General features: G+C 49.4%; 1 protein-coding gene across 6 annotated transcripts in view; it reads right to left on the bottom strand.

The window, feature by feature from the left end:
- Positions 1-341: 341 nt before the first annotated feature.
- Positions 342-27,469, bottom strand: part of PDE4C (phosphodiesterase 4C) — a 52,132-nt gene continuing 25,004 nt past the window's right edge. For 2 of the 6 annotated variants that reach the window (XM_078379018.1, XM_078379019.1), the window contains 15 exons: positions 16,527-16,715; positions 15,672-15,708; positions 14,915-14,991; positions 14,682-14,734; positions 13,887-13,999; positions 11,435-11,528; positions 9,091-9,269; positions 8,397-8,594; positions 7,309-7,407; positions 6,042-6,206; positions 5,686-5,785; positions 4,948-5,102; positions 4,509-4,631; positions 3,789-3,971; positions 342-2,235 (listed from right to left, as the gene is read on the bottom strand). In XM_078379018.1, coding sequence (XP_078235144.1) covers positions 1,702-2,235; positions 3,789-3,971; positions 4,509-4,631; positions 4,948-5,102; positions 5,686-5,785; positions 6,042-6,206; positions 7,309-7,407; positions 8,397-8,594; positions 9,091-9,269; positions 11,435-11,528; positions 13,887-13,999; positions 14,682-14,734; positions 14,915-14,991; positions 15,672-15,708; positions 16,527-16,715 — 2,299 coding nt within the window. In that variant the 3' untranslated portion in view covers positions 342-1,701. Of the gene's footprint in view, positions 2,236-3,788; positions 3,972-4,508; positions 4,632-4,947; positions 5,103-5,685; positions 5,786-6,041; positions 6,207-7,308; positions 7,408-8,396; positions 8,595-9,090; positions 9,270-11,434; positions 11,529-13,886; positions 14,000-14,681; positions 14,735-14,914; positions 14,992-15,671; positions 15,709-16,526; positions 16,716-18,950; positions 22,395-22,431; positions 23,349-27,469 lie in introns of those variants that run through there. The other 4 variants (XM_078379021.1, XM_078379022.1, XM_020781056.3 and 1 more) reach the window with 4 other exon arrangements.

The following is a 27,469-nucleotide window of genomic DNA, read 5'->3' as shown; positions in this document are numbered from 1 at the left end:
TTCCAAGCTGCCACCCCTCCGCGGATGCTGAAAAATGTGGATGATAGCAAACACTATTTTAATAGCAAATGCAATGCATACTGTACAAATACACTGTACTGTACATAGTATGTTCTATGGCTCTCTAGTGGCTGGTTCTGGGGATTTTTTAAATATTTCCAGAACATGGATAAGTTAATCAGTACATACTGATCCCACAGAGATAAGGAGGGAACTGTATCATCATTCCTCTTTCAAATGTACCCTCCAGACTTATTTTTCCAGTCCTATACCTTAAAATCCCTGCCCGATGCTCTCCCTCCCTGCTCTCAGTTTTCCTTCTACTGCAAACACCCTGGGACCAGGTTTCAGACTCAAGGAGTCACGCTTTATACCGTACTTTGAAAAACAAACAAAACAGAATTGTAACATCGAGTGGCATTACATTATATTATAATAAAGAACAGAGAAAGTGCTGATGGGAAGTGCATAAAGGTGCCAGGAAAATTCGGATACCAGGGAAGAAACAACCCTGATTCAAAGACGACAGTGGCTCCTTCCACAAAAAGTGGCAACTCCAAAATAAAAACAGCAGTTCGTATGAAACCCCCAAGTGTAATGTGGTAGGAAAGGAAATACGTATACAGTACTGTATTTACATAATACAGCACTTCTAGTGCTGTTCAGTTATACCAGTCTCTAAATGCTTACTGTTGTAATTATATTATTAAACACATTGTGCTACATTTTACAAGGATAATCCCTCCCGCCCCCAATAAGTTAAAGGCAGCAACTTGGCCAATACAAACACGGGACATGTAGACCTTTTCCGCCCCCCCCCCCGAGGCCTCCCAAGGAGTGAGGACGGCCAGTCTTCTCTTCTCTTCAGGTGCCTGAAACCTCGGAACACATTCTGAGTTTCCAACGCTTACATTCCATATTTCTGGACAGCTGGTCCATCTCACCCAGTCTTTTCTCTTCTCGCCCACCAGCAGCATCGAGTACCTCCGTGGTCTCCCTCACCTCTCCTCCAAACTGAACCTCCACCTTTACAAGCCATGGGCCCTGGCTCAAACCCCACCCCAACTATCCGCTCCGGAGGTGAAAAGTGTTGAAGCCGAGGCAGTTCTATTTTGGGCGCATCGTGGAAAGACAGGATTCTCTGGAAAAGACCCTCCTGCTGGGAAAGGAGGAATGCAGCAGGGAAAGAGAATGACCCAATAGGAGACGGACAGATTCCCTCAAGGAAACCACGACCTTTGAGTTTGCAAGAGCGAGCGGGGCATTTTGGAGACCACTCCATTCACAGGGTCGCCCTAAGTCGGAGGTGGCCTGATGGCACAGCACAACCACCTAGGAATGAATAGAAGCCTGGAGACCGTAGGGAAGCCTGAATGGATGGGCCGGGCTCGGTCCCAGCCCAAGACCCAGTGCTCAGAGGGGGAGGACGCAGGTGGGGCCAGGTCTGGATACAGCCCAGATCTCATGAGGAGAGACGCTGGAAGTCAGCAAGGAAGAGGCGAGGCGGGGGGAGGCAGCGTCTGGTGTTCCGACACAGAGGTCTTTGAGAGAAAGCAACGACTCCCCCTTGCAATGGGGAGCTGCCCCCTAAGATGTCTGGGGTGGCCTCATAGGCCTCTCCTTCCCTCCAGCCCCCACAGAACGCAGCCACCACAGGGGACTTTGCTGCTGCCACCACCACCACCACGGCCACCGCCACCTTTATGTCCCCAGGGTCAAAAAGGTGACGTTTCCTTCTTGGTCGAGACCCAGTTGGGTGCTGGGGTCCCCTGTGGACCAGCTGCCGCTTCCCAAGAGGGTCTGCCGGCTCTCAAAGCTGCCCAAGGCCTCCTTCTGCTTGACCAGGGCGTGCCGGTGGGGGCTGCCCGCTTGGTCCGTGGGGGACGGCCAGCTTTCGTTGGTGGATTCAGAGTCCTCTGTGGCACCCAGGGCTCTGGAGTCACTGCCTTCTTCTTCTTCTTCTTCCAGGGGGCTCTCCGTCTCCCCCTGATCCAGGTCCGACGCCTCTCCGTCTTCTTCCTGCAGGGTGAGCTCAAAGCTGAACTTGTCCGAGCTGCCGCCTCCACCCTTCTCGGATCCCGGCTCGTCTGGGGGTGGCGAGGGGCTGCGTGGCATCATGCTCTGGTACCATTCCCGGTTGTCTTCCAGCGTGTCCAGGATTTCTTGAGCATCGGGATGAACCAGATCGGCCCAGGTTTCCCACAAGGGATGGGCGATGTAGTCAATGAATCCCACCTGGCAGCACAGAGAGAGAGAAAGAGAGAGACAATGTGGTGTGTGATAGACAGGACAGGAGAAATGTGCATATATCATCATCATCATCGTCGTCTCCCATCAAGTCAGTTCTGACTCGTGGCAACCCCTATCAGGGTTTTCCACGAAAAGAAACACTGAGAAGTGATTTTTCCCCTCCCCTTCTTCTGGGGGTGGCCTGGGACTCCTGCACAGATTGCCCAAGGCCACCCAGGTGGTCTCTTCTTATAGGAGGCACAGTGGGGGAAATCAAACTCGCAACCTCTGACTTTGCAGCCAGAGACCTAACTCACTGAGCTTTCCAGCTAGGTTAATGATGTGCTCTCAATTCTGACTTAGGGTGGCCCTTTTCAGCATATATGTATGTTTGTGGTATATGTACAAACTATGGACAATAAGACCCCAGAATCTGCTGGATCAGTGTCCACTGATTCACTTATCTATGGCCTGAAAATATTAAAGAATCCTAGAAATGGTTGTTCTGGGTTTTTCGGGCTCTTTGGCCATGTTCTGAAGGTTGTTCTTCCTGACGTTTCACTAGTCTCTGTGGCCGGCATCTTCAGAGGACAGCAACCTGTGCTCTGGTGTGGCCTTAGGCAATCTGTGCTCAGGTTTCTGTCCTCTGAAGATGCCGGCCACAGAGACTGGCGAAACGTCAGGAAGAACAACCTTCAGAACACGGCCAAAGAGTCTGAAAAACCCAGAACAATCATTAGATCCCGGCCGTGAAAGCTTTCGTGAATATAATCCTAGAAATGTTTCTAAAGGGAACGTTACCAGAACTGGCCACAAGAGGGAGCCAGAGACTGTGCAATGTGCAGTGTTAGCTATTGTCACAGCATTTCCAACGATCCACGTTTTCCAGCGTCCGCAGGGGGTGTTTGGTATTTAATTCCCTGCGGATACAGGGGTCCTATTGTACTTCCAAAACAAAAGTTTTGTTTAGTTGTTCACCCTACTTCTGTGATACGCTCAAATTATTCAGAAGAGAAAAAAAATATTCCATGTAGCATTAAGTATTCAGCCTCTCAATTTCAGGTCCTGCACCATTCCGGCATCTCCTCCCCTTAACCCTCTCTTTAGGCTTCTGAAGCAATCCGTGTTGTTAGTTTGCTGTTGATCTGTTCACAACTGTAAGTAAAGAAATGCTCTTTTATTCTTTCTCCTACCAATGTCTCAGAGTGAGTTATCGAGACTTTTAAATGGCAGTTAGCGAGAAAGGGGCGGACTTGAAGCTACTGTATTCTCCTTTGTGGATCTCTGTACTTCCTGCTGCATAGCAAAAAAGAATTTTACCAGAAATTCAAAAGTTCCATAAGTTTTCAGAAAGAAGAATCAGAATTTTAAAAGAGAAACATTCTAAGGGAAAAAAAGGATTCTGGAAAGAGTTGCTTGACAACTGAGTGAGGAGCTTTCCTTCTGGAGCTCTAAAGAGTCTAAAGCCTTCTTGTTTTAAAGGTGCAAATCCCGCCTCGGAAGGGGGGCCACCCCTCCCCATGCCGTCTGTAAGCCCAGAATCCCCTGCCGGGACCCACCTGGGACTTCTCTACGGAGGCGCGGTGTTTGTCACACATGGGGCTGATCTCCATGCCTTTCTCGCGCTCACAGTCCCCCTGATGGAAGAACTCCACCATGATGCGGTCCGTCCACTGGTGGTAGAGCTCCAGTGGCTTGGTCGGGTTGCTCAGGTCAGCGCAGTGCACAATGTTCTGTAGGACCTGTGGGATGGGGGAGCCGGGGGGGGGGAGAGGAGCACAAAGCAGCGAAAAACACCATTCAGCCCTCCATCCCAAGGAGCTTCTACCCTTGGCAGGGCCAATGCGTGGCAAGCACAGATTGGACAGCGCCCCTAAGGTCCAACGACCTCTCGCCTGCTGCAGTTTCAGATCTATTTTCAGACTCTGTTCACAACGTTTTTGTAATTTTTTTTGAAACACAATGGCTGAAATCCGGTTGGTGGGGTTGTGCTGTGCGACTAGAATGAGGTCTATGGCTGGACCATGCTTTCTAGTTCCCCCCTTCTGAGGATGCCTTAAGGAGCAACAGAATGGGAGGAAGAATTATTTAAATCCCAAAAATCAGCACCACCAGGCTCAGTTTTGAATTGCTCCCAAATGACCACAACGCCTTTCGCTTATTTCATTGGTGCTGAAGACTAAACCTTTACAACAACATAAATCTGACCTTAAAAGAGGAGTGAAAGCTTTTTTGGGATCTCCAGCACCCTTTCCTCCTCGTCTTAGCGCAAACCTCACCTGGATTCGATCTGAGTAGTTGTCCAGGAGGAGCACCCCCAAGCTCGTCACCTTCTTGGTCTCCACCATCGTCTTCAGGTCGGCCAGGAGATTCATGTGTTTGGACATGTCCGTTGCCAGGACCTGTGGGAACCCACAAAAAAGGTTTCGACTGATAGACAAACAGTTTATAAATATGCTATTCAGAGGAAGGGAGGACAAGAAAAAATCCTAGCTTGCTGGAGGGAGTGCGGGGGGGTGCGCTTTAGGGCTGGCCTTTAGAAAGTTCCACAACTTCCTTTAAAGAATATTACTGTTTTCAAACTAGTTTTTTTAAAGTTCCTTTTCATTGGCCGTGTTTTGGGAAGCAATGGATTCACTTCTAATGACGGGCTTCTCTGTCATGCTCTATTTCTGATCCAAGGTGAGATGGCAACCCTTTTCCAACCCAGTTCCTCACCATGTCGATCACCATCTTGCGAAGCATTTGCCGTTGCTTCTTGGAGAGGTTCCTGAAGATGTCGCAGTTTTCCTCTTGCAGGAGCTTGAATCCAACGGCTAAGTGGTGGTTCTCCAGCACAGAGGCATCATTGTACATGAGTGCCAGCTCCGAGTCTGGAAATCAAACCAGAGGTTGGGAGAGATAAAAGGCGCCACAGACAGAGACGACTTCAGACGGACCCTCCCTCAGGACTCAGGATCGGAGGAGACCCCGAATCTGGTAGGAAGCAGGCCCAGACGGAAAGCAACAACTTGCAAGTCAGATCATAGGTTGTAACTAGTTACTTGGTTAGTTATTTTTCCACTCATGGCCCAGCGATGGTGGAACTACAATGCTGAAGCCAAGACTCTGCTCACGACCTGAGTTCAATTCCGATGGGTTCAGGAACCTGCCTCAAGGTTGACTCAGCCTTGTGTCCTTCTCTCTGGGGGTCGGGCAACATTCGATTTGATCTCAGACCCACTTTTCTTCCAAAAATAAAAATAAAATTCTCACAAGTGCAAGAACTCTCCTCACAAGCACCAGAAAATATTGTACTCCTCTCACATGTGAGGAGGAAAAGCAAACCAACAAACCCTGGTGGTTTCTTCATGTTGTGCGAGAGAAGCAAGGGTTTCTAACCCTACACAATGAGGGCCGGCAGGGGCGTCCCTCCAGAGCGCCAGGAGAGTCATCCTGCTCCAGTAGGGAACTCACTTGTGTTGATCAGGAACTGGTTGGAGACCCCAGGATGGTCAACGTCGTGAATGGCCGCCGCGAAGATGGCTGCCAAGATCTCCAGGTCTGTGAACACAGCCTGCAGGGAGACAGAAGAGGAGGAGGGAAGAAGGGAAGGGGTGAGCTCAGAATAGGAGGAGGAGGAAGGAAATGGGTGTGAAGTTGTACCGGCTGGATTGAGACGCCCCTCAGTAGACTGATACTCTTAGGGTTCCTCCCACCTTCTTTCTCCTAACTCGAACCCTGTCCCTTTTTTTTCTTCCCCTGAATGCAGATCCTCTCTCTCCACATGCCAGCTCTCTGGAACCTCCCCCCCTCGGATCTTCCTCCTCCACCTCCAGAGCTGGCATTGAGAGTAGGACGTGGGCGGACTGCGCCACATCGGCTGCATGGATGTTGTTGTGGTAAGCCACATCAGCATGGTAGTGGTCCTCCAGGGTCATCATGAAGGTGATGAAAATGTCCACCGGGATGTGGAAAGTCTTGAGCAGATCTCTCTCCTGGAAAATGAGGAAAAGCAGATCTAAACACTTTGTTTATAAAAGTGTATTTACAGAAAGTGGATTTGGGACATACACCATGAGGCCCACGTTTCTCGCTTCATATCAGCTGACTGTCCATTGACACATCACACCTTCCCCACTATGGAGGGGAACGGTGAAGACAAGAGGTCACATCCTGGCCCAACACCGGTATTGCCGCCCCCACCAAGTCTGACAAAAAAAAAAAAAAACCCAACAAACAAACTTTCCCAGGTACTGTTTTCAAGACCTGACCCCCAAAAATGGGAGAACCACTCCTCTAGAGATATGGTTCTCCTCTAAAACAAGGTGGGCCCCCCACATCTTGTTTAGCAGAACAATCCAGGTTTCTTTGAAATGAAAAATGCTTTTTTAAAAACAAAAATCACATCCTGCTCTATATGTGGGCTTGATCGAGGGTCACTGTGTCTGGAAGAAAAAAAAAGCCTCCCAAGATGGCCCATCTCTGTACTAACGTCTCCATGGGGATCAACTGACACGCAGATGACCGGGAAGGGGGCCACTGAGTTCAATATCCTGTTCAAGGCGGGAAAACTGGACTTAAAGCATCTCAGAGAGGTGGCCAGCCAGCCAACCCTCTGTTCAGGGAGAGGGGCCACCCAGGTCCAACTTCTCATGCCGTTGATGGTCCACAAAACATACCTTCCTGCCGCTTAAGCCCATTCAATCTGTTCCCCCCATGAACTTGAGCCATAGTTTCTAGACGCACTCAATCTTCACCCTGGCCTCATTCTGTTTCGACTTGTCTCCCCAACTCCTTCAACCATTCTGTTGGCATGTGTCAGGGTTGAAGTGCCCACTGGAAAGCTGGGAGGTCTATGGCACAGCCTGCCTGAGCCACAAAGCTCACGAGGCAAGGCAAGGCCAGTGGCTCTTAGCCTGACCATGCTCGCAAAGGAGGTGGAGAAGAGCAATTCTCCCGTGGCCTCAAGTTCCCCCCAGAGGAAAAGCAGGCTAATAGAACCAAGGCATAAAATAAAAGGCACGCCTCGGGAATCATCTCCCCACCAAAGCAGAGGGACCGTCAGGAGCGGATTCTGCCAGACAAGAGGCAAGTCACCTGGAAGATGCTGTGCAGGATGACCGTCAGCGGGCGGTGGCCGGAGTACTCGGCGATCTTGAAGACGTTGAGTCCCCAGCAGTTCACGTCTTCAAGTTCCTGGAGGAAGCAGGAGGGCAGTTGCCACCTAGGGCCCTGGCAGGGAAAGGCAACAGGGGACCTGCCTAGTGTCCCATCCACCCTCCCCAGAATGGCCACACGTCCCCTTTCAGGGAGGCTCCAGTCCAGAACCAGAAGGATGAGGGAAAGCCTGGGGTTCCCATCATCGCCAGGCAGCAGCAGCAGCACCTCCGGGACAGCTCCACAGGCTACCCACCCACTGTTTTTTCTGTGCTTGAGGGAGAAGTCAGTCCTCGGCCGGAATCTTGTCGCCGTGCCTTCAAGGTTTGCAGAACTTCTCACAGCCCATGGCAGCTCACTGAGGAGATGCCAGGGGGTAACCTTGGCCATGGGCCTGGTCGTGAGCCTGGCACCCTGGCAATGAGGCACAATGAGCTACGGCAAGTTAGGCCAACCTTACGAAACACGGATAGGGTTCCGGCTGCAGAGGGACAGAACGGCAGGCCTGCTCGGGACCCCCCAGGGGGTCTGCTGCCTTGGGTCTGAGTCCCAAGGGAGGGACCTTCCTGGGCTGGGGTGACTGTCACTCTGTTCAGCACCAACCCATTGTTCCTTGCCTGTCTCTGATTTAAAAGAGAGGCCTGCCTAACCCTGCTGAGTATTCTCTTTCCCTCTCTGTGGGTTGATGGAAGCAGAGGGTTTTTTTTTTTTTTGCTCTTGATCTGTTTACAACTGTAAGCAATGAAACGCTTTTATTCTTTCTCCTATAAATGTCTCAGAGTGATATTATTTAAGTGCCACTTAATGGCAAAGGGGTGGACTATTTGGTTGGAACTTGAAGCAATTCTCCTCTGTGAGTTTCTGTACTTCTGCTGCGTAGCAAAAGGAATTGTACTATAAATTCAAAACTCTGTAACATTTAAAATCCTTATTTGGAAGCATACATCTCCCCAGGGATTCACCCCTCCACCCCATGCCATTTTGATTTTTGATCCTTGTTTCTCTCTAGGCTGCTTCTCCCAACCCACTTTTTTCCATGTCTGCCTCTCCTTCTCATTGGGTTCTCTTCTTTCTTTCTTTCTTTCTTTCTTTCTTTCTTTCTTTCTTTCTTTCTTTCTTTCTTTCTTTCTTTCTTTCTTTCTTTCTTTCTTTCTTTCTTTCTTTCTTTCTTTCTTTCTTTCTTTCTTTCTTTCTTTCTTTCTTTCTTTCCTCCAATCAATTTTAATCTGATTAGAGGAAGAGATTAAAACCCCATGATAACAAAGGAGGGTGTAATTAAGACTAGCATCATAAGGAACCTAGTCCCACCAACAGGTTCAGCCGAGGAAACAGCTTTTGCCTGGGCTCCTGAAAGACGGGAGTGGGTGTTCTTTTTTATCAGTCATGGGGGCCATGATTGGGAAGAACTTCACCGCCAGCATTCTTTCTCAAAACGCACCCTCTGCCTCTCCAAGCAAACTGATGGGTTTAATGAGTACAAGTTCTCTTTTCAGCCCAGAAACCTAATTTTAAGGGAAACTGGTGAGAGCAGGGACGTTCCTATGTGGAGGGGCTTGGACTAGATCATCTCTAGTAGCCCTCCATGGACTCCGTATGTTGGGCTCTGTGCTTAAGACCATCATCCTGCCCTTGGGTAGAATTACAGACCAGACCCACGCACCGACACGGAGTTTGGATCAGGCCACCTTCCTCCTCTCCCAGAGACCCTGCAGATCCGCTCACCTTGGCCAGCAGGGCCTCTTGGTCCGTCTTGACCCCAAAGCGAGGGATGGTGGCACAGCTGAAGCTGGATCCGTGTGTGAGCTTCTTCAGGCCGCTGATCTGGGACATCGGGCGCTTCTTTTTCTCCTTCTCTTTCTCTGTGGCGACCGAAGTTGGGATTTCCACCTCATGCTGTTTGTCTGAGGGAGAAAGCAGAGGAGGAGACCCTGGCAATGAAGCACGTCCTGAGTCCTGGGGGGAGAGGGAAGCCCCTGGAGGATCTCCAAAGCAGGGTTTCTTATGAGGTAGTCAGAAGGGAGAAAGGATCCCCCTTGGAAAGCTACAACAGCCAAGTGGAAGGCCCCAGAGATTGCAGGGTGGCTGAAATCCCATGGATCGGCATAAATGCCCTGGAATGGCTGTTCACCGATACAGTCCAGATGCTCCCAAACCTTCTACGACACAAAGACAGTTCTTGCAGGGTAGGAAGGATGGAAACTTTGGCAGAAGTCACCTACAAGTCCCAAAAGAGACTGCTTGCACGAGTATCTCGAACACTGCGCCGCCCTGAGGAATCAAGGCGTGTGGGGGGGGTCTAGGAAGGAGGGAAAGGGTCCCCGCCCCAAAGAGCTTACAATCTGAAAAGTTGCTCTGGGATAGAGGAAGAGAAGAAGGGGAAGGAAGGAGAAGGAGAGGCACTGGCCGATGCCCCCTCCTCCCAGGCAATACATGGCACACCTCCTTCCCAAGCTGAGCGTGCCCCCCCCTGCTGTCGGGAAAGACCCTCCCTCCCCGTACCAACCCCCCACCCCACCTGGTGCAACAGCTGCTGCAAAAGTTAAATGTGCATGGGAAAAGGCACACAAACACCCCCAGTGTGCGCCTCTCGTTGTTCCAAGGAAGGAAACCCAACCCCCCCTTTAACACCTCCCAATGTTATGGAAAGATGGAAGGACTGACGTCAAGGAAGCTAATAATATTACTAATGCCATGGGAACAGGAGACAAGGTGTGGCGGAACGCCCCCCCTTTCCTCCAAGGAACGCTTCAAAGACCAGATGGGGTCTTTCCCCGTTTCACCCCTTTTCTCTCTCTTTCTCTCTCTCTCTCTCTCTCTCTCACACACACACACACACACACACCTGCCTGCAGACATGCAAACCCAGCGGTGCGGGGCACTGGGAGAGGAAAAAAAACCAGGGGAGAATCTATTCTGCCAACAGGAGGTGCTTCCCCTACCTACGGGAGTGGGGGGATAAAACACAGCAGCCCTTCCAAGTTTTTAAGACATCGCTGGGAGGGATTGGATGTTTTAAGCCGCTGACGGGGGAGACGTTGCAGAGAAGGGACAGAGATACTTGGTGAAGAAGAGGAGAGATTTCAAGGTCAGGGTGCAAAGGGCATGGGGTTGTCTTTATTTTTATTTTCTGAGGGAAAATACTCTGGAGAACTTGAAGCTATTTTGCTCTGTGAATCCTTGCGCATCTGCTGTGCAGCTGGAGGAATTTTGCCAACATTCAAAACTCTGCAACAGAAGTGGGGCCGTAGGGCAGCTGTTTTACAGTTGTGCTGATCTCTGTCAACCAGGGGAGGGAACTTCATCCTAATTTTAGGGGTTCTCAGCACCACTGTCTGCCCCCCAGCCTCAAAACAATTTTAGTAATTAACAATTTTGGCCACTAGAGGGTGCAAAGAAGATTTACTTAAGGTATTTATTCTCCAGGAAACGTAACACACCAGGGTTTTTTTTGCAAGAAAATAAAATTTGAGGAGGGGTGGGTGGGTTTGCAGGATGGGGTGTCTCCCTCTAGGGTTCAGGGGAGGGTGCACGCGCCTGGCCCTCGCATTTTGTATGGGTGTTGCCCATACAAAAATGACTAGCTGTGAAATGTACAGATCACTCCAGCCCCTTGGCCGAAATCCTGAATTAGCCGAGAGAGGAGGCACCAGAGTAAGAGGACAGCATTTATATGAGCAAAGCCTAAGATTAAAGGCAACAGCAGCCAAATTGATAGTATCACACAGAAAAAATAATCTTGTTTATTTTAACGTCCACTGCTCAGCCAAGGACTATTACAGGCAGAGCTGGAATATGGACAGATAAGTGAATCTCCTTTCTACAAAACCTCTTTTCCCGGATATGTTATTCCACCCTCTATCTTATCTTTTGAGAGCTGGTGTGCTGTAATGGATAAAATAATGGACTAGGGCTCATAAGACCTGGGTTCAAATTCCCCCTTGGTCATCGAAACTCCCTGGTGGGGGCAATAACGGCAAACCCACTCCCTGAACATCGTGCACACTTTGAAAAGCCACACAGTGTTTCCCAAGGACCACCTTTGGAAACAGTAAAGCCAGCAACTCACCCAAAAAAGTGCTGGAAATGTACTCGGAGACTTGGTTTCCAGAACGGCTGGTTTCCGAGAGGTGGGTCAGTTCTCGATTGAGCATCCTTTTGAACTGGAGAAAGAAAGCAGGAGAGAATGAGAGGAAGCACCTTGGACGTCTTGAACCATGAAGACACAAATTCTTCATCCCACAGCCTTGGCCAAAACTTCACCACCACTGCAGGAATCTTTTCACAGAGGATTTACAGCAAAAGGGAGAACGGGTTTCTAGCCCTCAAATGTCTAGCATCTTCGTAGCAGAGGAAGGTTTCTGAGCATGTGGGAAGTGCACTCTGGAACACTTTGGCAGGGTGCCAGATCACAGCTTAAGGTAAAAACGTATTTCCTCCTCCAACAATTCTTATCCTTCCAGGCAAATGAGATCTTTCAGTGCTGTTCCTACCTCCCAGCTGATGAATTACAAAAGAAAGCAAGCTCTAAAGCTGATTACAGCAAGCGCTCTTTAAATTGAAACAACCGATCAGAAGGAGAAAAGGCTTTCCAGCGTAAAGATGTGTGGTAGGAGACCAAGGCCAACGATCCTCCAATGGGCTGTGTTCCCAGTGACTGTGCAGGGATGTGAATGCTGGACACTGGAGGAAGCAGGCAGGTCCCAAGAACCACCAGAAAGACAAACAAGGAGGCCCTAGAGCAAATCAAGCCCAAATTTTCTCTAGAAGCAAACTAAACTGAGGCTGCTGTGTTGTGTCACAAGAAGACAAAACTCACTGGAAAAGGCAAAGATGCTAGGAAAAGCTGAGAGAAGTAGGAGAAGAGGAAGACCAAATGTGAGATGGACTGACTCCATAAAGGGAGCCATGGCCTGGCTACTTTGCAAGAGCTGATCAAGGGCTGTTAAATTTTGGGAGATGCTTAATACACTGGGCTAGCATAAGTCAGAAGTGACACGAGGGGGTAATTAACTATTTTTTCACTTAAGGGTGCATTGCTCCTAAATACGGAACCAGCATCAATGTCTGGTCTAGAGAGGCTCTGGGTTTCCGCAGTCAGCCTCTTCCTCTTCCTCTTTCCCCTATCTTTAGATTTTAGACCAAAAATGCTTTTAGGTTACAAACACAAAATGGGGATTTCAGGTTCAAAGCTGGCCAGCTTCACTCACAAATTTACTAAGGTTCCTATTTATCATCTAGCATGTTCAGTGATTCTTTTTTTTAAAGCTGCGTGATTTACCAGTTGGGTGCTGTTTTTACTGATGTGTTTCTAAATTATGTTTTTCCCTGCTTCAGACTGAGCTTTTGATTCCGTTTCTGTCTTCAAAGTTGTTCCTGTTTTGCATTTTAATTGCATAGCTTTTATTTGCCTTTGCAAGGAAGTGCCTTGAGTCTTGGCGAGAAAGGCCAAAGACTACACATAAAGACGTATTTCACAAAATGGGTCAAAAACACACTTATTAATTGATTGTGGAGGATGTTGGAAGAGAAAGAGAAAACCTCCCCCCCCCCCCAAAAAAAGGTAGCGGAGTTACTTTATCTGTAAAAAAAAATCATCGTTGGACTGTAACACCTCATCCTTGATCAACAAGTTGTGGAGAGGGAGGGAAGCCCCTGGAACTCAACCAACGGTGCAAGGCTGGCATCAGGCACGGCAAAGGTGCCACATAGCCTAATTTGTTTGTAAGCCAAAAACCCTCCTCTTCTTTCTGCAGTTTTTCTCTCCGTTTTCTCACCCTCCAGGACTGAGAGGTTCTGGTCCATCCTCCTCCTCTCTACCTGCATCCCTGCCGAAGCATGGACCAAGGATGCTCCTGCAGCATCACTGCCTGGTACCTTTCCTCCTCTTGGCCACAGCTGGCCAATCGGAAGCTGCACCTGCAAAGGCAGGAGCTGGCTGGGCCTTCCCATTGGCTGGCGGAGCTTCAGGGATGAAGGATACAGGTTTCCTTTCCCCCTGGTGGTACCTGGATACGACCGACCCAGGCGCAGAGCAGAGTGGTGTCTCCAGAAACTGCCCCCAAGCCTGGAGACTGGCAGAAGGTGCTCAGCAGGAGTTTTAAGCAACTGGAGAAAAGCACAAGGAATTCCACAGTCGCTGGTTTACAGTTCAAAGCTTGCTCAAGGGAGTTTTGGGTCAATTTCCCCAAGGCCTTTTTCACTCCTCACCCCTTGACTTCTAGCCCAAAGAGGGCCTGCACACTGCTGTCCTCTTTGCAGAGAGGACGTTTGACCATTTTTACAGAAAGTCCAAACTCACTAGGGGGCAGGAGTGGTAAAAAATCAGCACTTGGACATCTCTCATCCCTGGAAAACCATATTAGGGTCGCCACGACTTGGAAGGGTCTCAAAAGCACCAAACAATAACCAAGGAATCTGGGGCCAAGCTGCTGCTCCCAGCCAGAGTGGACATTATGGGGACCAGCTCAATAGAAGACTGCCGGCCACGTTTCCCCCATTCCTGGGTGGGGGTCCCTCACCTTATTGGAGGCCATCTCGCTGACCGAGTGACGGGTCTGCAAGGTCTCCAGCTGGTCCAGACACCAGTCCAACTCCTCCAGCGTCTCCACTGCCAGCTTTTGGTAGGCTTCGTCTATGGAGAGGAAGGGGCATAATTGAAGGAGCGGGTGGGTGGCTTCAACCCTACAGCCAGGCACATCCAACATCTCGCGCTCAAGAGAAAGGTCAGTTTCAACATCACTCTCATTCAGACAATGATGACGACAACATGGACAATAACACAACAGGAGGAGGAGGAACACACCTAAGTGTGATTGAGCATGTTGGTTTTATATTCAGAGTCAGTTTGTTTGCTCTTGATCTGTTCACCACTGTAAGTAGCGGAACACTTTTATTCTTTCTTGTACAAATGTTTCAGAGTGAGTTACTGAGACTGTAAGTGCCTGTTGATGAGAAATGGGTGGACTACTCAGGAAACTCAAAGCTATTCTCTGTGAATCTCTGAATTTCTGCTGTGTAGCAAAGGAAATTTTACCAGAAATTCAAAACTCTGTAATATTTTCACACCAGTTTTCTTTCCAAAGAAACCAGGGTGTCTCTTCTCTGCCACACAGTGTCTTCATCCAAAGCTTGAAAAGTCACTTTTTATTATTAATTTGGACTCTTATTACAGCCCTCCCATTGTGGGATAAAGAAGAATTAAGGATATTCCTGCTACTACAAGTCCTAAACTTGCAGGGTGGATCTAACCGCCCCTTGGAAGAGAACGCTTAGGGGGAGCAGCCCACAGAGATCCAGGAGGCAGAGGCACTCACCCGACAGAGCAACCTTGGGCATTGGGAAGCAGGTGGCAGCAGCAGCAGGTCTCCTGGAAAACACAAGGTAAAGCTGAGCGCCTCTCTAGCTCACAATGGCAGAAAGAGGGACGGGTGGGGCAAATGTCACCCAGTTCTCATAGCCAGTCCCTCCCAACAGGGGGTTCTTGGGTGAAGCGGCAGAGAGAAGGCCAGATCCTCCTTCCAGCCCTCTCCTTTCTTCTCTCACTCACTTGCTGCCACTCCTCTCTTGCTGCAGGTGAGTCAAGAGGGCGAAGTTGCTACGAACTGTCCTCAGGCTGGCCAGGACCTGGGGGGGGAGGGAAACGAGGAGCCCCCAACCCACTCATTAGCTTCACAGACACATGGGAATCTCGTCCGACCACCCCCTGCCAACATGTCCCTGCAAACCCCTGGTGGTGTAGATTCCACTTTCAGGGGTGTTGCAAATCCACTCCAGGTTTTAGCCTGCACCAGCGCCCCCAGCATCGTCCACCTGAGACTGTTGGCTAGCTGTTTGCACTAAGGAGACAGGCAGCCCCAATTCTTGTGCCTTCAAAGGTGGATTCAACCAGGGAAATGTGTGAAGGCAGTGGGTTCAGGTGAGAAATGGGGGTCTGTGGGGTTTCCTTGTGCAAAACAGATTCAAGGGATTCCTCCCTTAGATCTGGAGTCCGACACTCACACACCCAGATGTGTCGTCATGTCTTTGGCCTCCAAGACGATCAGGAGGCCGGCCCTGTTGGCCATGGCTTGGTCTGATCCTGCCACTGCGCTCTTCTTATGCTCTTGAGATGGCGGAGGTGGGCCACAGAGAAAACTGGGGAAGAGGATTCTGGGACTGGACATCCCAGACCCTTGAAGCCGCAGTGGGGATGCTGGAACTTCTAATCCAAAGTTTCCCAAAATTCTCGGTGCAAACAGGCAGCAAGTCCACACCCTGGCCACTGCCTCCCTCTAATTCAAGCGTGTGGTGGAAGAAACGCCTACCTGTGCAAAGGGGGTGACGATCAAGTCTTCTCCGTGCCTACAAGAGAGAATTAAAACACGTTAGAAGTATAAACCACCACCCCCATCCGTGGGATCAGTATCCGTTGACTTTTCAGACACGTCAAAACAATATTGAAATAAAATCCTAGAAATACGGTACTGTATATATTTCTAACAATGGCCACTAGGGGGAGCCAGAGACCACACTTTTTCAGCATCCACGAGGGGGGCTTGCTGTGTGTGTGTTCCTCCTGTATAACCTGCAAAGGATTGTGGTTGGATTAATCTAATGCACCCTGCAAACGTGAGAGTAGCCCCTCTGCTAAACAGAAGTAGCTGAGCAGCTGGGTCCCTTTATGGAGTCTGTCCAGCTCCCTTGCTCAGCACTGGAAGACGTGCGACCAGGCTGAAAGCAGAGCCTCACCAGCACCCAGGCGATGACTGCAGCTGAAACCCAGGCTGCCACCTGCGTCTGTGCTCGCTGTCTGATCCCTTGGCGTGTGTTTCCTGCATATTGGTGTGGAGGGGGTGAGCCCCGCCCTCCACTAAAGTTTTAAGAAGACACCCTTTGCCTCCAAAACAATGCAAGGGTGGAATCTGGACAGGGAGAGAGCAGGAAAAGCGAGGCTTTTGTCCTAGTCAGATTCACCGTTCCACACAGAAGCTGGACTGCAAACATCTCACCAGGTGTTGAGTGGTGTCACCACCATGCCCCACAGAGAGCTTCTGCATGACACTGGGCTTCCCAAGGGGAAGGCTATCCAGAGATCTTGACTTCTCTGCCTTCCCCCTCTTGTCTGCTCGGCACCACCCACAGGCCCTCCACAAACCTGTTGCTGCCACCCCCACGCTTACATGTCGCTGCCCACCGAAGAGTTGCGGGATATGCCCTTGGGCGAGGAGAAGTCGTAGTCGCTGTCCGAGCGGTACAGGAAAGACTCCCGGCGCTGGCCATGCGGAGCAGCCCCTTGAAGCACCAGGCCTGGGTTGCCCGGCAAGTCCAGGGGGCCGTGGCCAGGAGGAAAGCCATTCTCAAGCTCAAAGCTGGGGGGGGGGAAGAGAGGGGGGGGAGAGGGAGAGAAGGGTGAGTCTGAGGCCGTCCTCCATCCATCACCCGGCCTTTGGCACCCTCTACTTCCACACTTCACTTGACGAGCTTAAATTGCCATGGCTCAGAACAGACCAATCTTTTCCGAGAGCTTTGTATAGTTGAGCAACACCCTAGAGGTCATCTAGTCCAGCCCCCCCTGCAGAGAGAGAAAACCCACTCATAAAATATTGCTGACATAACTGTATGCCATTCAATCATGGCTAAAAATCTTCCACGTCATTTAAACCTGGTCTTGCTCTCTGGAGCTGCCGAAAACGCATTGGCTCCATCCTCTAGTCCACAGGATGGTGTTTCAATCTCTAAAGGCAACTCTCCTATCATTCCTTCGCCTTTTCTTCTCCAGACTAAACAAACTCAATATCTCTAATTTTAAAGGTGATTATTTTAAAAAACCCTCCCTCCCCTCCCCTCCCCTCCCCTCCCCTCTTCCCCATCCACATAGATTTAACTTGAGTGAACCCACTGATATGAATGGGAGTGGAGGTCTCCCTGTCTGTGAGTCCCACTGAACTCAACGGCTTGGCTTTACTGCAGGGGCTCCCCCAAACTTAGGGTTTTTAGGTGTCCTTGGACTATGACTCCCAGAAGACTTTGCCCACTAGCTGGGTTGGCCAGGGTTTGTGGGAGTTGCAGTCCAGGAACATCTGCCTGATGGATTAGTCCAAACAATTCTGCTTCCTTGGCTCTGTTCCTCTTTCCATGATGATGATGCATGGGAAGGGGGGGGGAGGGAGCACCCCTCCCAGGACCTGAAGGAGGAAAATTCGCAAAGGGGGAACAGAACGAGGGAGCGGGCCAAGAACCACGGCTGTGACAGACATCGGTAGAGATGTTCCAAGGGAAGAAGGGAGACCTGGAGGTCATCCATCCCAACCCCACCCCTCTGGAGTGAACTGGCATCCTCGAAACGGGCACTTTCCTTGCCTCCGACCACCTGTGAGGCTTTGGCAAAGCAACAGCTGAGCTCATTTTACAGGATGCTTGTCCAAGTTACACAGGAAAAGAGACGACGTCTGTCTGTCATGTGAGAAACGTGATTTGTTTTCCTTTCAGTGGCCCTGCATTCCCCATCTCCCACAGGGGAGCCGGCAGCTGCCCGGTTCTATTTTTAAAGCTGCCGGCCAACGGGGCTAGCTATCCAATCCTCTAAGAACCACTCTGAAATGATTGGATTGGGTTTGATTTAAATCATTTAACTTACTTTTTATTTGAAGGCTCAATGCTTCCAAGATGGCGCCAAGAAAATACCAACATATCTCTCCTACTCTGGCCATGCTGCACTGGCTGCGCATCTGTTTCCGCATTGACTTCAAAGTGTTAATGCTTACATATAAGGCCCTAAACGGTTTAGGACCCCGATACTTGGCAGAACGCCTGCTGCCACCTAGATCTACTCGGATCACCTGCATGAGCCAGGTGAGGCTGAGGAGCCTAACGCCGAGGGAGGCCCGGAAGGAAAGGACACGAAACCGGGCCTTCTCGGCGGTGGCTCCTCGCCTCTGGAATAACCTTTCTCTGGTTATTCGTGCGGCCCCTACGCTGGGCACTTTTAAGAGTCAACTAAAAACATGGTTGTATGTTCAGGCCTTCCCTCCTGTCAATATTTAATTCTTTCTTTATTTTTTCTTTCATTTATTATTTGTTTTATTATTGTATGTGTTATGGACCGTTTGTAAAATTCTTATGTTTTCGTATACACCTTATTGGAAAAGACAGCCTCCAATCCTCGCGATCATAATCACCTGCCATTGAGTCAATTCTGACTTACATGGTTTTTCTAGGAATAAACTACACAGACGTGGCTTCCCACCCCCTTTTCCTGAGGGGTGCCCGGGGACTGTGCAGCTTCTGCCTGCAACTACACAAGTCAGCTCTTCTCCCTAGAGGCACAGTGGGGGAATCAAACCCCCGACCGCTGGCTCCACAGCCAGGCGCTCCCATCCGCTGAGCTCTCCAGCCAGCGTCAGATGCTCCCAAAACCCCACCGGGACTTTTTCCAGAGCTCACTTGTGCCCTATTCGATCCCCCCCACACACACACATCTGAGTTGGTCTCAGGGTTCCGAATCCCAACATGCATGATGTGCTCAGGGGCCAGCACATGAGAGCACGGAGGACCAACAACCTGCTCTGGACCCCCTCAGGAAAGAGACCCGGCTCTGCACCTACCTTAGCCGACCTGCCACGGGACCGATGCAGGAGTGTCTCCGGCGTGGGCACCGCTGGCATGGCTGCATCGCCGTGCTCGCTTTGAAAGGGCAAAGGAGAGGGACCCAGACCACGGCAGCTGTCTGGCTCCCCCATCACCCCTTGCCTCCATGCCTCCCCCCACCATCCGATGCGGGAACAATGGACCCCCTTTCAGCCGCCAGCGGTGGCTCACGTCAATGCTGAAGCCCGGCCCGGTAGCATAATTGGCCAATTGTCTTGGCTACAAACCGGACTTAGGATGCCTTCAGATGGGGTGGTAGGCTTAGTGGAGACCACGCTGGAGGTGCCACGGGGTGCCCATCCTGCTGGCATCCCTTCCTTCCTGGTTCATCGGCGGAGCTGCTCTGGAGTGGCTGGAACACAATCACGCCCACACCCATCCTGGTTTGGCTTCTAGTTTGTTTTCCCCCATGGTGCCGGAAGGACAAAGCCCTCCTTGTAGGGCCAAAGGGTCCAGGCAAACAATGGCGAACCGCGGCAGGGCTCAGGGCTTCCCCTCTAGCGCGCACACATTAAAAAACATTGACGCTGGATGGTGGACAAATCTTCCAAAGTAATCACCCTCCTCTTTCTTCTCTTGCCAATCCAGGGTTTTAGGAACCTCTCACATCCCCCTGACACTGCAGGCTGCTGTATCTCCAGACAACTCCCATGCTACCGAATGGGGCCTCTGGGTTGAAAGAGCTTTCTTAGACTGCCTGGAGTGCAAGGTTTGACTTTCAAATGGATCCTAGTTCCCATCAGCCCCAGTGAGCAGGGTGAGGAATGCTGGGAACTGTAGTCCCACCCATTGGGGGGCACTCCAAAAGACCATCTGTCTTCCCATTGAGGGAACCAATCCATGCCACAGTGGTGTTGTGGATTTTAAACCGTCTGCTTTGCAAGGGCCAGCTTTTCTGGGAGGAGGCGGACAGGCTGAGCCAGCCCCAGTCATTTTGTTGCCTGAGGTTGAGGGAAATAAGTAACCCTCGCCCTCCCGAGCCAAAGGATATAGTAATAGCCCCCAAATCCAGCAACATTACTTTGGCACTGGACACTACCCAAAAATCCCCCGCAAGCTTCTCAACTATATAACTAAAAAGCAAAACACAGCCCCCTCACAGAAAAATCAGAGCAGAAACCAATGTTTCTATATAGATCCTTAAATATTTTTGCAATGTAAGCTTTTGTGAATCATTTCACTAAAATACCCACAAAATCTCACATGGAAATAAATCTTTATTCACTAAATAATCCAACTAACAAGCCACCGGCTGATATGCCGTAAATAATGGTGCCTGTGGCAACCGGTGAGGATGGCTACGGGTGTGGAAAATGAAACCTCCAAGTGACAATCACATTTGGAAGAACAGCCCCATTAATAACTGTCGTTTCGGAATTCCATTTTCCCCGCTTGCTTCCGCCTCCACCTTGCGCTGCAGACCCTGTAGATAAACCTGCAGATAAATATTTTCAATCCATGTGTCTGGCGAAGTGAACTGTGATCCACAAAACCTTGCGCTGAAATAAATCAGGAAGTCTAAAAATCTAAAAAGTCTGCCTCCACTCAGATTCAGTGACAGTTCCTGCAATCTGCTTGGCTGTGAACCCTTTTCACTTCCTCAAAACTGCTTTTAATTTTATTTTGTTCTGCTTATACATGCTCTGTATGTATAAGCTCTGTCTCTAGCTGTCCTACTTTGGACACCTCCTCATAAAAAGACAGGATTCCCTGGAATAGACCATCACGCTGGGAAAGGCTAAAGGCAGCAGGAAAGGAGGAAGACCAAAATATGAGATGGACGGACTCTCTCAAAGGAAACCACGACTTTTGAATTTTCAAGAGCTGAGCAGGGCAGTGGAGGACGGGACCTTTTGGAGGTTGCTCATTCATGGGGGGGGCACCAGGAGTCCGAGGCAACTAGAGGGCAAAATGTAACAAGAGATAGTGGTGGAAGATGAGACTCTCAGGATAGGGAAAAGTTAGGGACGTTTTGGAGATCGCTCATTCATGTGGTGGCAATAAGTTGGGGGCAACATCATGACACATAAAAACAACAAGCTATAAAAATATAGTACACAGAGGGTGAATTGCACAGAATACGCTGCCGTTCCGTGGCTCCCCAAATCGTAGCATCCAAAATCTGCTGCCTGAGGCATTCTCTCCATCCTTCTCAAAGAGAAGGGGGACGTCCGTAGCTTGAGGGAAGTTTTGCTCCAGCAAGGAAGGGAGAATGGGGTCTGGCGCTTGGCAAGAGACCAGCCGCTGCGTGCAAAACTCACGTTTGTTTGCTTTCCTCATTCTTGACCCCGTCCAGAGAGACGTGTTTGGAATTTGCCGCTCTCCTATAAATAGTGGCTAATACCATTCAAAAAGGCTTGACTAGAGAAAAACAGGGTTTGGTGGTGGTGGGGAGGGTAAAGGCTGAAGCGGGGGCATTGCCTCCTTTCAAGCTGTCACAAGAGGAAGCGACAGTGCAAGGAAGAAGCATGAAAGCCAGCTTGTCAATGAATGCATCACCAAGGGGACATTTTTCTTTTTTCTTAAATACTTGTCAGAAATCCCAAAGAAGTATGGCCATTAGCTTATGGAACTTCTTACCACAAGACAGATGGCAACACTATCTTAAATTCACTTTTTTAAAAGGACATAATGTAGATTATTATGATGGCATGAGGGGGACTGGATTTCAGTATTTTGACACTAATACTTTGCCTTTTAGACTAAAAACTTGTTCCCAAAGCAGCTCAGTATTTTGGAGAAGCGGGAAGCTTGAAAGAATCAAGGCATTTCCCCCATTATTGTATAATTCGGCTGGCATTCATGGGTAGATTGCCTCTGCCTAGGGAAGCTCTATTTCCTTAGCTTAAGAATATAAGAAACTAAGGAAAAGGGAAGCCAAATTAACCAGCTTGAGCTGCCTGCAGACAAGCTGGGATAGAAATACAGCAAATAAAATAAATAAGTACAGTACTGTATAGCAATTCCCATTATGCATTATATGTCATTGTCCCATCTCATTACGAGGTTTTGAAGTGTTTCTTTGTAGTACCTGTTGTGAAAACTCCTTACTTTAAAAAAGAAAAATCTTAGGATTAATAAATACATGGCATTGAACTTTCCAAAATTCCTGCAAAATATTTTCAAATAACTTTAAGAAGCCAAGAGAAAAATTTGCTCATTACACCAATAAAAGTCAGCTTCATTTTCACTTCCAATACCATTTTTGAAATCTAACCCAGTGTTGGGTGGCTCATCACCCGCTGCGGTACAGCTTGTCAGTCCCTTCTTCCCAGCCCAGATAAATGGAACCTCTATGCCCATACGAAGTCTACCTCGAAACACCAGACCCCCTCAGAAGGCCAGAATGGCAGCTTTCATGTCTGGCTTCCAGGTATGGCCAGACAATTCATGCGCCCCTCTGAGCAACAAGACCAACCGCGAGCCAGCCCCTCTTACCCGAGCGGGTGGGCCACGGTGAAGCGCCGCTGGAGCCGGATGCTCTGGTTCATCAACATTTTCTTGAAGAGGACGGGGGAGCTGCGGGAGGACATGGTTGAGCAGCCACGCCAAAACCAAAACCAGAGAGGAGAAGCCACTGATGGTTCCGTGGAAAAAAACCCAGAGTGGGGAAAGCTAGAATCTGGAAAAGCTGGAGAACCCCAGGCTGGCCAGAGTCACTGCCCCACAGGGGAACGTGGCTGAGCCCTGTCCCGATAGATCTGCAGCCGCCTTCTTGGTCCTGTAGTCTCTGTCGTCACACCTCTGGGATTGCCGAGAACCCACGGGAGTCCTCTGCCTCAGCAGATCTGCTGCTCCAAACCCAGGATGGGCGGGTGGGGGGCACTTCACTGTGCCGCTGCAGAGGTGAGACCCCTAGCTGGATCTGGGGCCTCGTCCTGCCATTCTGGCCCCCCAATAAAATGCTCTGGATTGCCCCATCCTGCATCCCAGTTGCTGCTCCCGGGGAAACATTCTCTCACACAGCCCACCCCCAGCTGGGAAGCTAAACAAACCGCCTGGCTGGGGCCCAACAGAGGAGGGACGCCCGGGGCCAAGTTTCTCTCCTCTCCTGGCTGACACTAGCAGGGAGTGAGCCAGGGAGAGGGGGTGGAGGGGCTGGCCCATAATAACTCCCACATCCATCAGCCCCCTCCCCACCAGCCATGGTTAGGGAACCACTGGCTGCCCGATGACCCCTTCAAAAAAAATCACACACAACAAGGCTTGCAAGAATTGAAATGTCAAAAGGGCTGAGCCCACCCTAGTGATCCCAAGTCCCCTTGTGAGAGGAGCGCAGCAAGTCCCATGACTGGCCCGCCCAGCAGCCTCGCCGTTGCTGCAACTCCAGACCGGTCTGTAAATATCACGTCCAGCCACTGCCTGATGATGAGGTCACGGGTGCAAAAATAGGACAGCCCAACATCTGAAGGGAAACAGCGTGCGACCGCCTGGGGTTGGCACAGTTTAGGGGGGTATGTTCACATGGGAGGGTGTAGTTTTATCCAGACTATGAGCTCAAGGATCAGCCTTCTAGCACTGGCCCCTGTAACCCAAGTTTCTCTTGTCTTTAAATATCAATTTAGCAGCTCTGAACCAGGGTCTGCATAACCAACTTGCCAACGGATTAGCTCGCGGCCCTCTCCTGATGTTGACCGGAGGCCAAACAAAAACCACTTAACCTGTGATGGGCAGAACTGAAAAGGCCTGCGCTGGGAGGGATGCCACCTCTTCCATGAGCTCTGGTGCTAATGACGGGCTTGCTATAATGTCCATTTTGACTCACAGATAATCTATAGACAACTGGGGAACCCAAAACAAAACCAGCAGCATCTTCAGTTAACTAGGGCACTCTGGGGATGAAAACACCAACCTCGTTAGTAATACCACCCTGATAGTCATCGTCATCATCCCATTTTGAAAGCTGGGAATCTAGGAGTGAGAAGATGGAGATGAAAACAAGGAGAAGGAAGGAATGCTGAACTTTTGGAAGCAGTTCCTGGGGGAGAGAGACTGCGCACCGGGAAAGGGGACTGGTGCCGAGGTAGGTCTCTACCGAGGGACTGCCTTGGTAGAGGCAATCTGGGTAGCTATATAAGGCCATAAAAACAAAGGCAACTCAAGGGAGCCCAGAGTGTGGACAGCTCCTGCGGATGGAAAGGGGGTTGGGGTTGGGTTGTGGCAAGGGTATTTCTTCTGTGTTTTGAACAGATTCAGTTAAGGATGCTAATTAGTCTTTTGACCCACAGAAAGAGAGAGGAAAGAAAAGAAGGATGTGCCCTAAACATGCTGGATTCTGCAGCTGTGCTGCTGTTGACATGGAAGCCAGAGTTTGGGTGCGGCCAGGGGCACTTGCCACCCACCCATCAGAAAAGACCCGTCCTTCCCCCAGAAAAAGCTTTCATGGGGCAACTCTGAAAACAGACCTTCCAGGAAGCCGATTGTGAGAAGCAGAGCACCCCTGAGAGTTTCGGGGTGCTAATCTCCAGCACTAAAAGCTGAAAACCAACCCAGCCACCAAGAGATAGTCTTGAGCTCCCTCTGCAAGCTTAAAGTGCATGTGTAGCAGCTTTAAAAGACAACATCTTTGGAGTGAAAAGGTTTCATCTCTTTCCAGTTACAAAGCTGGTGTAGCCTGGGAGTTGGAGTAGATGACCCTTGAGGTCCCTTCCATCTGTAATATCTTATGATACCATATTAGGATGGGCAACACACTCCTCTAATAAATATTTCAACCACCTCATTTTTCAATTTTTTAAAAATAAAATCAGTTTGCTGATAATGTCCTGGTTGTACCCTCAAGGGTGTGTGTAGACAATTCTGTCATGTTCTTAGGGCCTGAACACCCCAAATCTCTTCACATTAAAAAATGAATAATCCCTACAGGGCACAGGGCTCTGTAGTGATTAATGAGTTAATGAGAATTTAAGTGCCAGTTAGTGAGAAAAGGGATGGACTCTGGGGAACTTCTAGCTATTCTCCTCTGTGGATCTCTCTTATTTCCACCGCACAGCAAAAGGACATTTAACAGAAACTCAAAACTTTGCAACACTAACTGCTTTTAGGGAGAGTGTGAAGACACATCACTTCAAACTCCCTGACAAAACTGCTTAACATCTACTCTGAGGGTTTTAACTGTTCTCTACATTTATCCCATTTTAACTTCTCACTGGTTGCAATTGTTTTTTTTAAGCTGCTGTTTTGATTCTGTTTTATGACGTACAAGTGACGTCTTGAGCACACTGCTCTGGGGTGGAAAGATGGGCCAGAAATACCATAAGTAATAAGAACAAGAATCATAATACTGTAGCTGGATTCTCTTTCTTGCAAACATAAGCCTCTCCGTAAACTCTTCTTTGCTGGCAAGAAAACAGAGGGCAGCTAAGGCAACTTTCCTAATCACAAGGCTGGAGAGGATGTTAGATGATAGAAAGAAGTTGGAGTCACTTTTCCAAACTCTGCTGCTGGATTGGGAAAAGAAAATTAAGAACAAATCTGAGACAGGCAATGGGGTTGTTCTCCCTCCTTCCTTGCCAGGGTGGCACGAGGGTGTGTGTTAGGGTTGACAGTGCCCCACCCAAGCAATGGGTCTTGCCTTCAGAATAGCGGATGCTAGTCCCTGAAAGATCCTGCTGGAACAAGGCCTTTTAGGGTGAATGCTCCTGCTTCTGAAACATCTCCCTGAATGTTCCCTGAGCAACTTCTGCCATTGTTTCGATGAGCACCACCAGATGGCAGCAGCTCAGCATCCCAAACCTTCAGCCACCCATTTAAGAAAATCAAATGCAAAAAAATAAGCAATTCCTTTACAGACCACTAAAAAAATCATCACACAGTCCACAAGCTTTTGTGGTAATGATTTTTTTAGTGGCTTATAAAGTTATCACCTATTTTTGCACTTGGATTTTATTTTGCTATTACCGCACCGCTACCCTTTACTATATCCCTAGCTGGATAGCAGAAGTGCAGGGATTCACAGAGGGGAAGAGCTATGAGTTCCCCTGATTTGTCCTGCACTTTTTGTCATCAACTGGCACTTAAAGTCTCTATAACTCACTCCAAGAAATTAGTAAGAGAAAGAGTTTTAAAAAATCGTTTACTTACAGTTGAACAGATCAAACAGCAAACCAAAGAAACATGACTGCTTTCAACAACAGACTTCAAGAGGCTGCCAAGAGAGGGGGGAAAGTACTGAGCAGAGAGACAAAGCTGTCTCTGAACTCAGAAGCACAGTCTCTTCTGGACCAGGCCCTCACTGGGGCACAGTCTCTTCTGGACCAGGCCCTCATTGGCATTTCCAAGAGGATCAGGTTTTTCCCACACCCCGTTACCAACGCCTTGCTCTCATCACACCACAGCGAAATCCTGCAGTCTCCTGCTTAATCGGAGTATATTTTTATATATTTCCACATATTTCCTGTATGAGTCTATTCTTATTCTCTCTCCTTGGGACTGGCCACACAGGACAACTTGATGATAAAAACAACTGGAAAACCACAAACAACCCCAACCCAAAACCAGGTTTTCTGTGTGTTTGCAACATCTTAAGTTAACAAAATTAGCTCGAATATCCTTGCACAAATTGGATTCAAATGAGAACCAACAAGACCTCTTTCCCCAAAAGCAACTCTTGGGTTAATTCATACAGGATTGCAAACCTCAGTCACTTCTGGTGCCAGTTCAAAGTGCAACTCCCTTGTGGAGCAGGATTTGAATCCACATCCTGAAGGAGGACTTGACGGGCTTTGCCCGGAAGCACAGCTTCTGTACTGTGTGGTTTTTCTGATGGTGACTACTGCCAGGACTCAAACGGTGCCGTTATTCATGGGATGCCTCCCCGAATCCAATAATTCTGTGCTGCTCCCTCTCTCGCAAATCCAATTAGCCCAGGCAAAGAAAGCTACCTGCAGCTGTGAGCAACCTCTCGGGCTTAATTGGGTTATGTCGTTTCCCTATGCGTACTGCTCTAAAGAAGGAGCCCACCCTCCACCCCTCACCCTGACTGCCAGCTGCCCACTTGGGGCAAACCATCAGCACACACAGACCCCGCAAATCATGGAGAGTGCTGAAGTACACAGGCTCACGGAAGAGAATAGCTACAAGTTCCACAGATAGTCCACCCCTTTCTCATTAACTGGCACTTAAAATCTAGATAACTCACTCTGAGACATTAACAGCAGAAAGAATAAAATTGTTTCATTTACAATCAACAGCATACTGAAAAACATGACTGGCTCCAGCAACAGACTTCAACAGACAGAGAAGAGAGATGCAATAGAGACACAGAGCTCCCGAGGAACATCTGAGATGAAACTCACACCACTTTCCCTGTTGCAACACCTTCTAGCCTTTTTAAGACACTGGAGGCGCACCATGTTCTACCAGTACCCCCATCCACTCGTCCCACGGGTACTGGTTATTATTTTTGTTCATGGAAGAACAAGCATCATCTCGCAAGATGATGACAGCTAAACTGATTAAAGGAAAGAGTGCGGCA

The sequence above is a fragment of the Pogona vitticeps genome, chromosome 7 (genome assembly GCF_051106095.1).
Source record: "Pogona vitticeps strain Pit_001003342236 chromosome 7, PviZW2.1, whole genome shotgun sequence".
Classification (NCBI taxonomy): Eukaryota; Metazoa; Chordata; class Lepidosauria; order Squamata; family Agamidae; genus Pogona; species Pogona vitticeps.
This window is presented reverse-complemented; position numbering and strand designations above follow the sequence as displayed.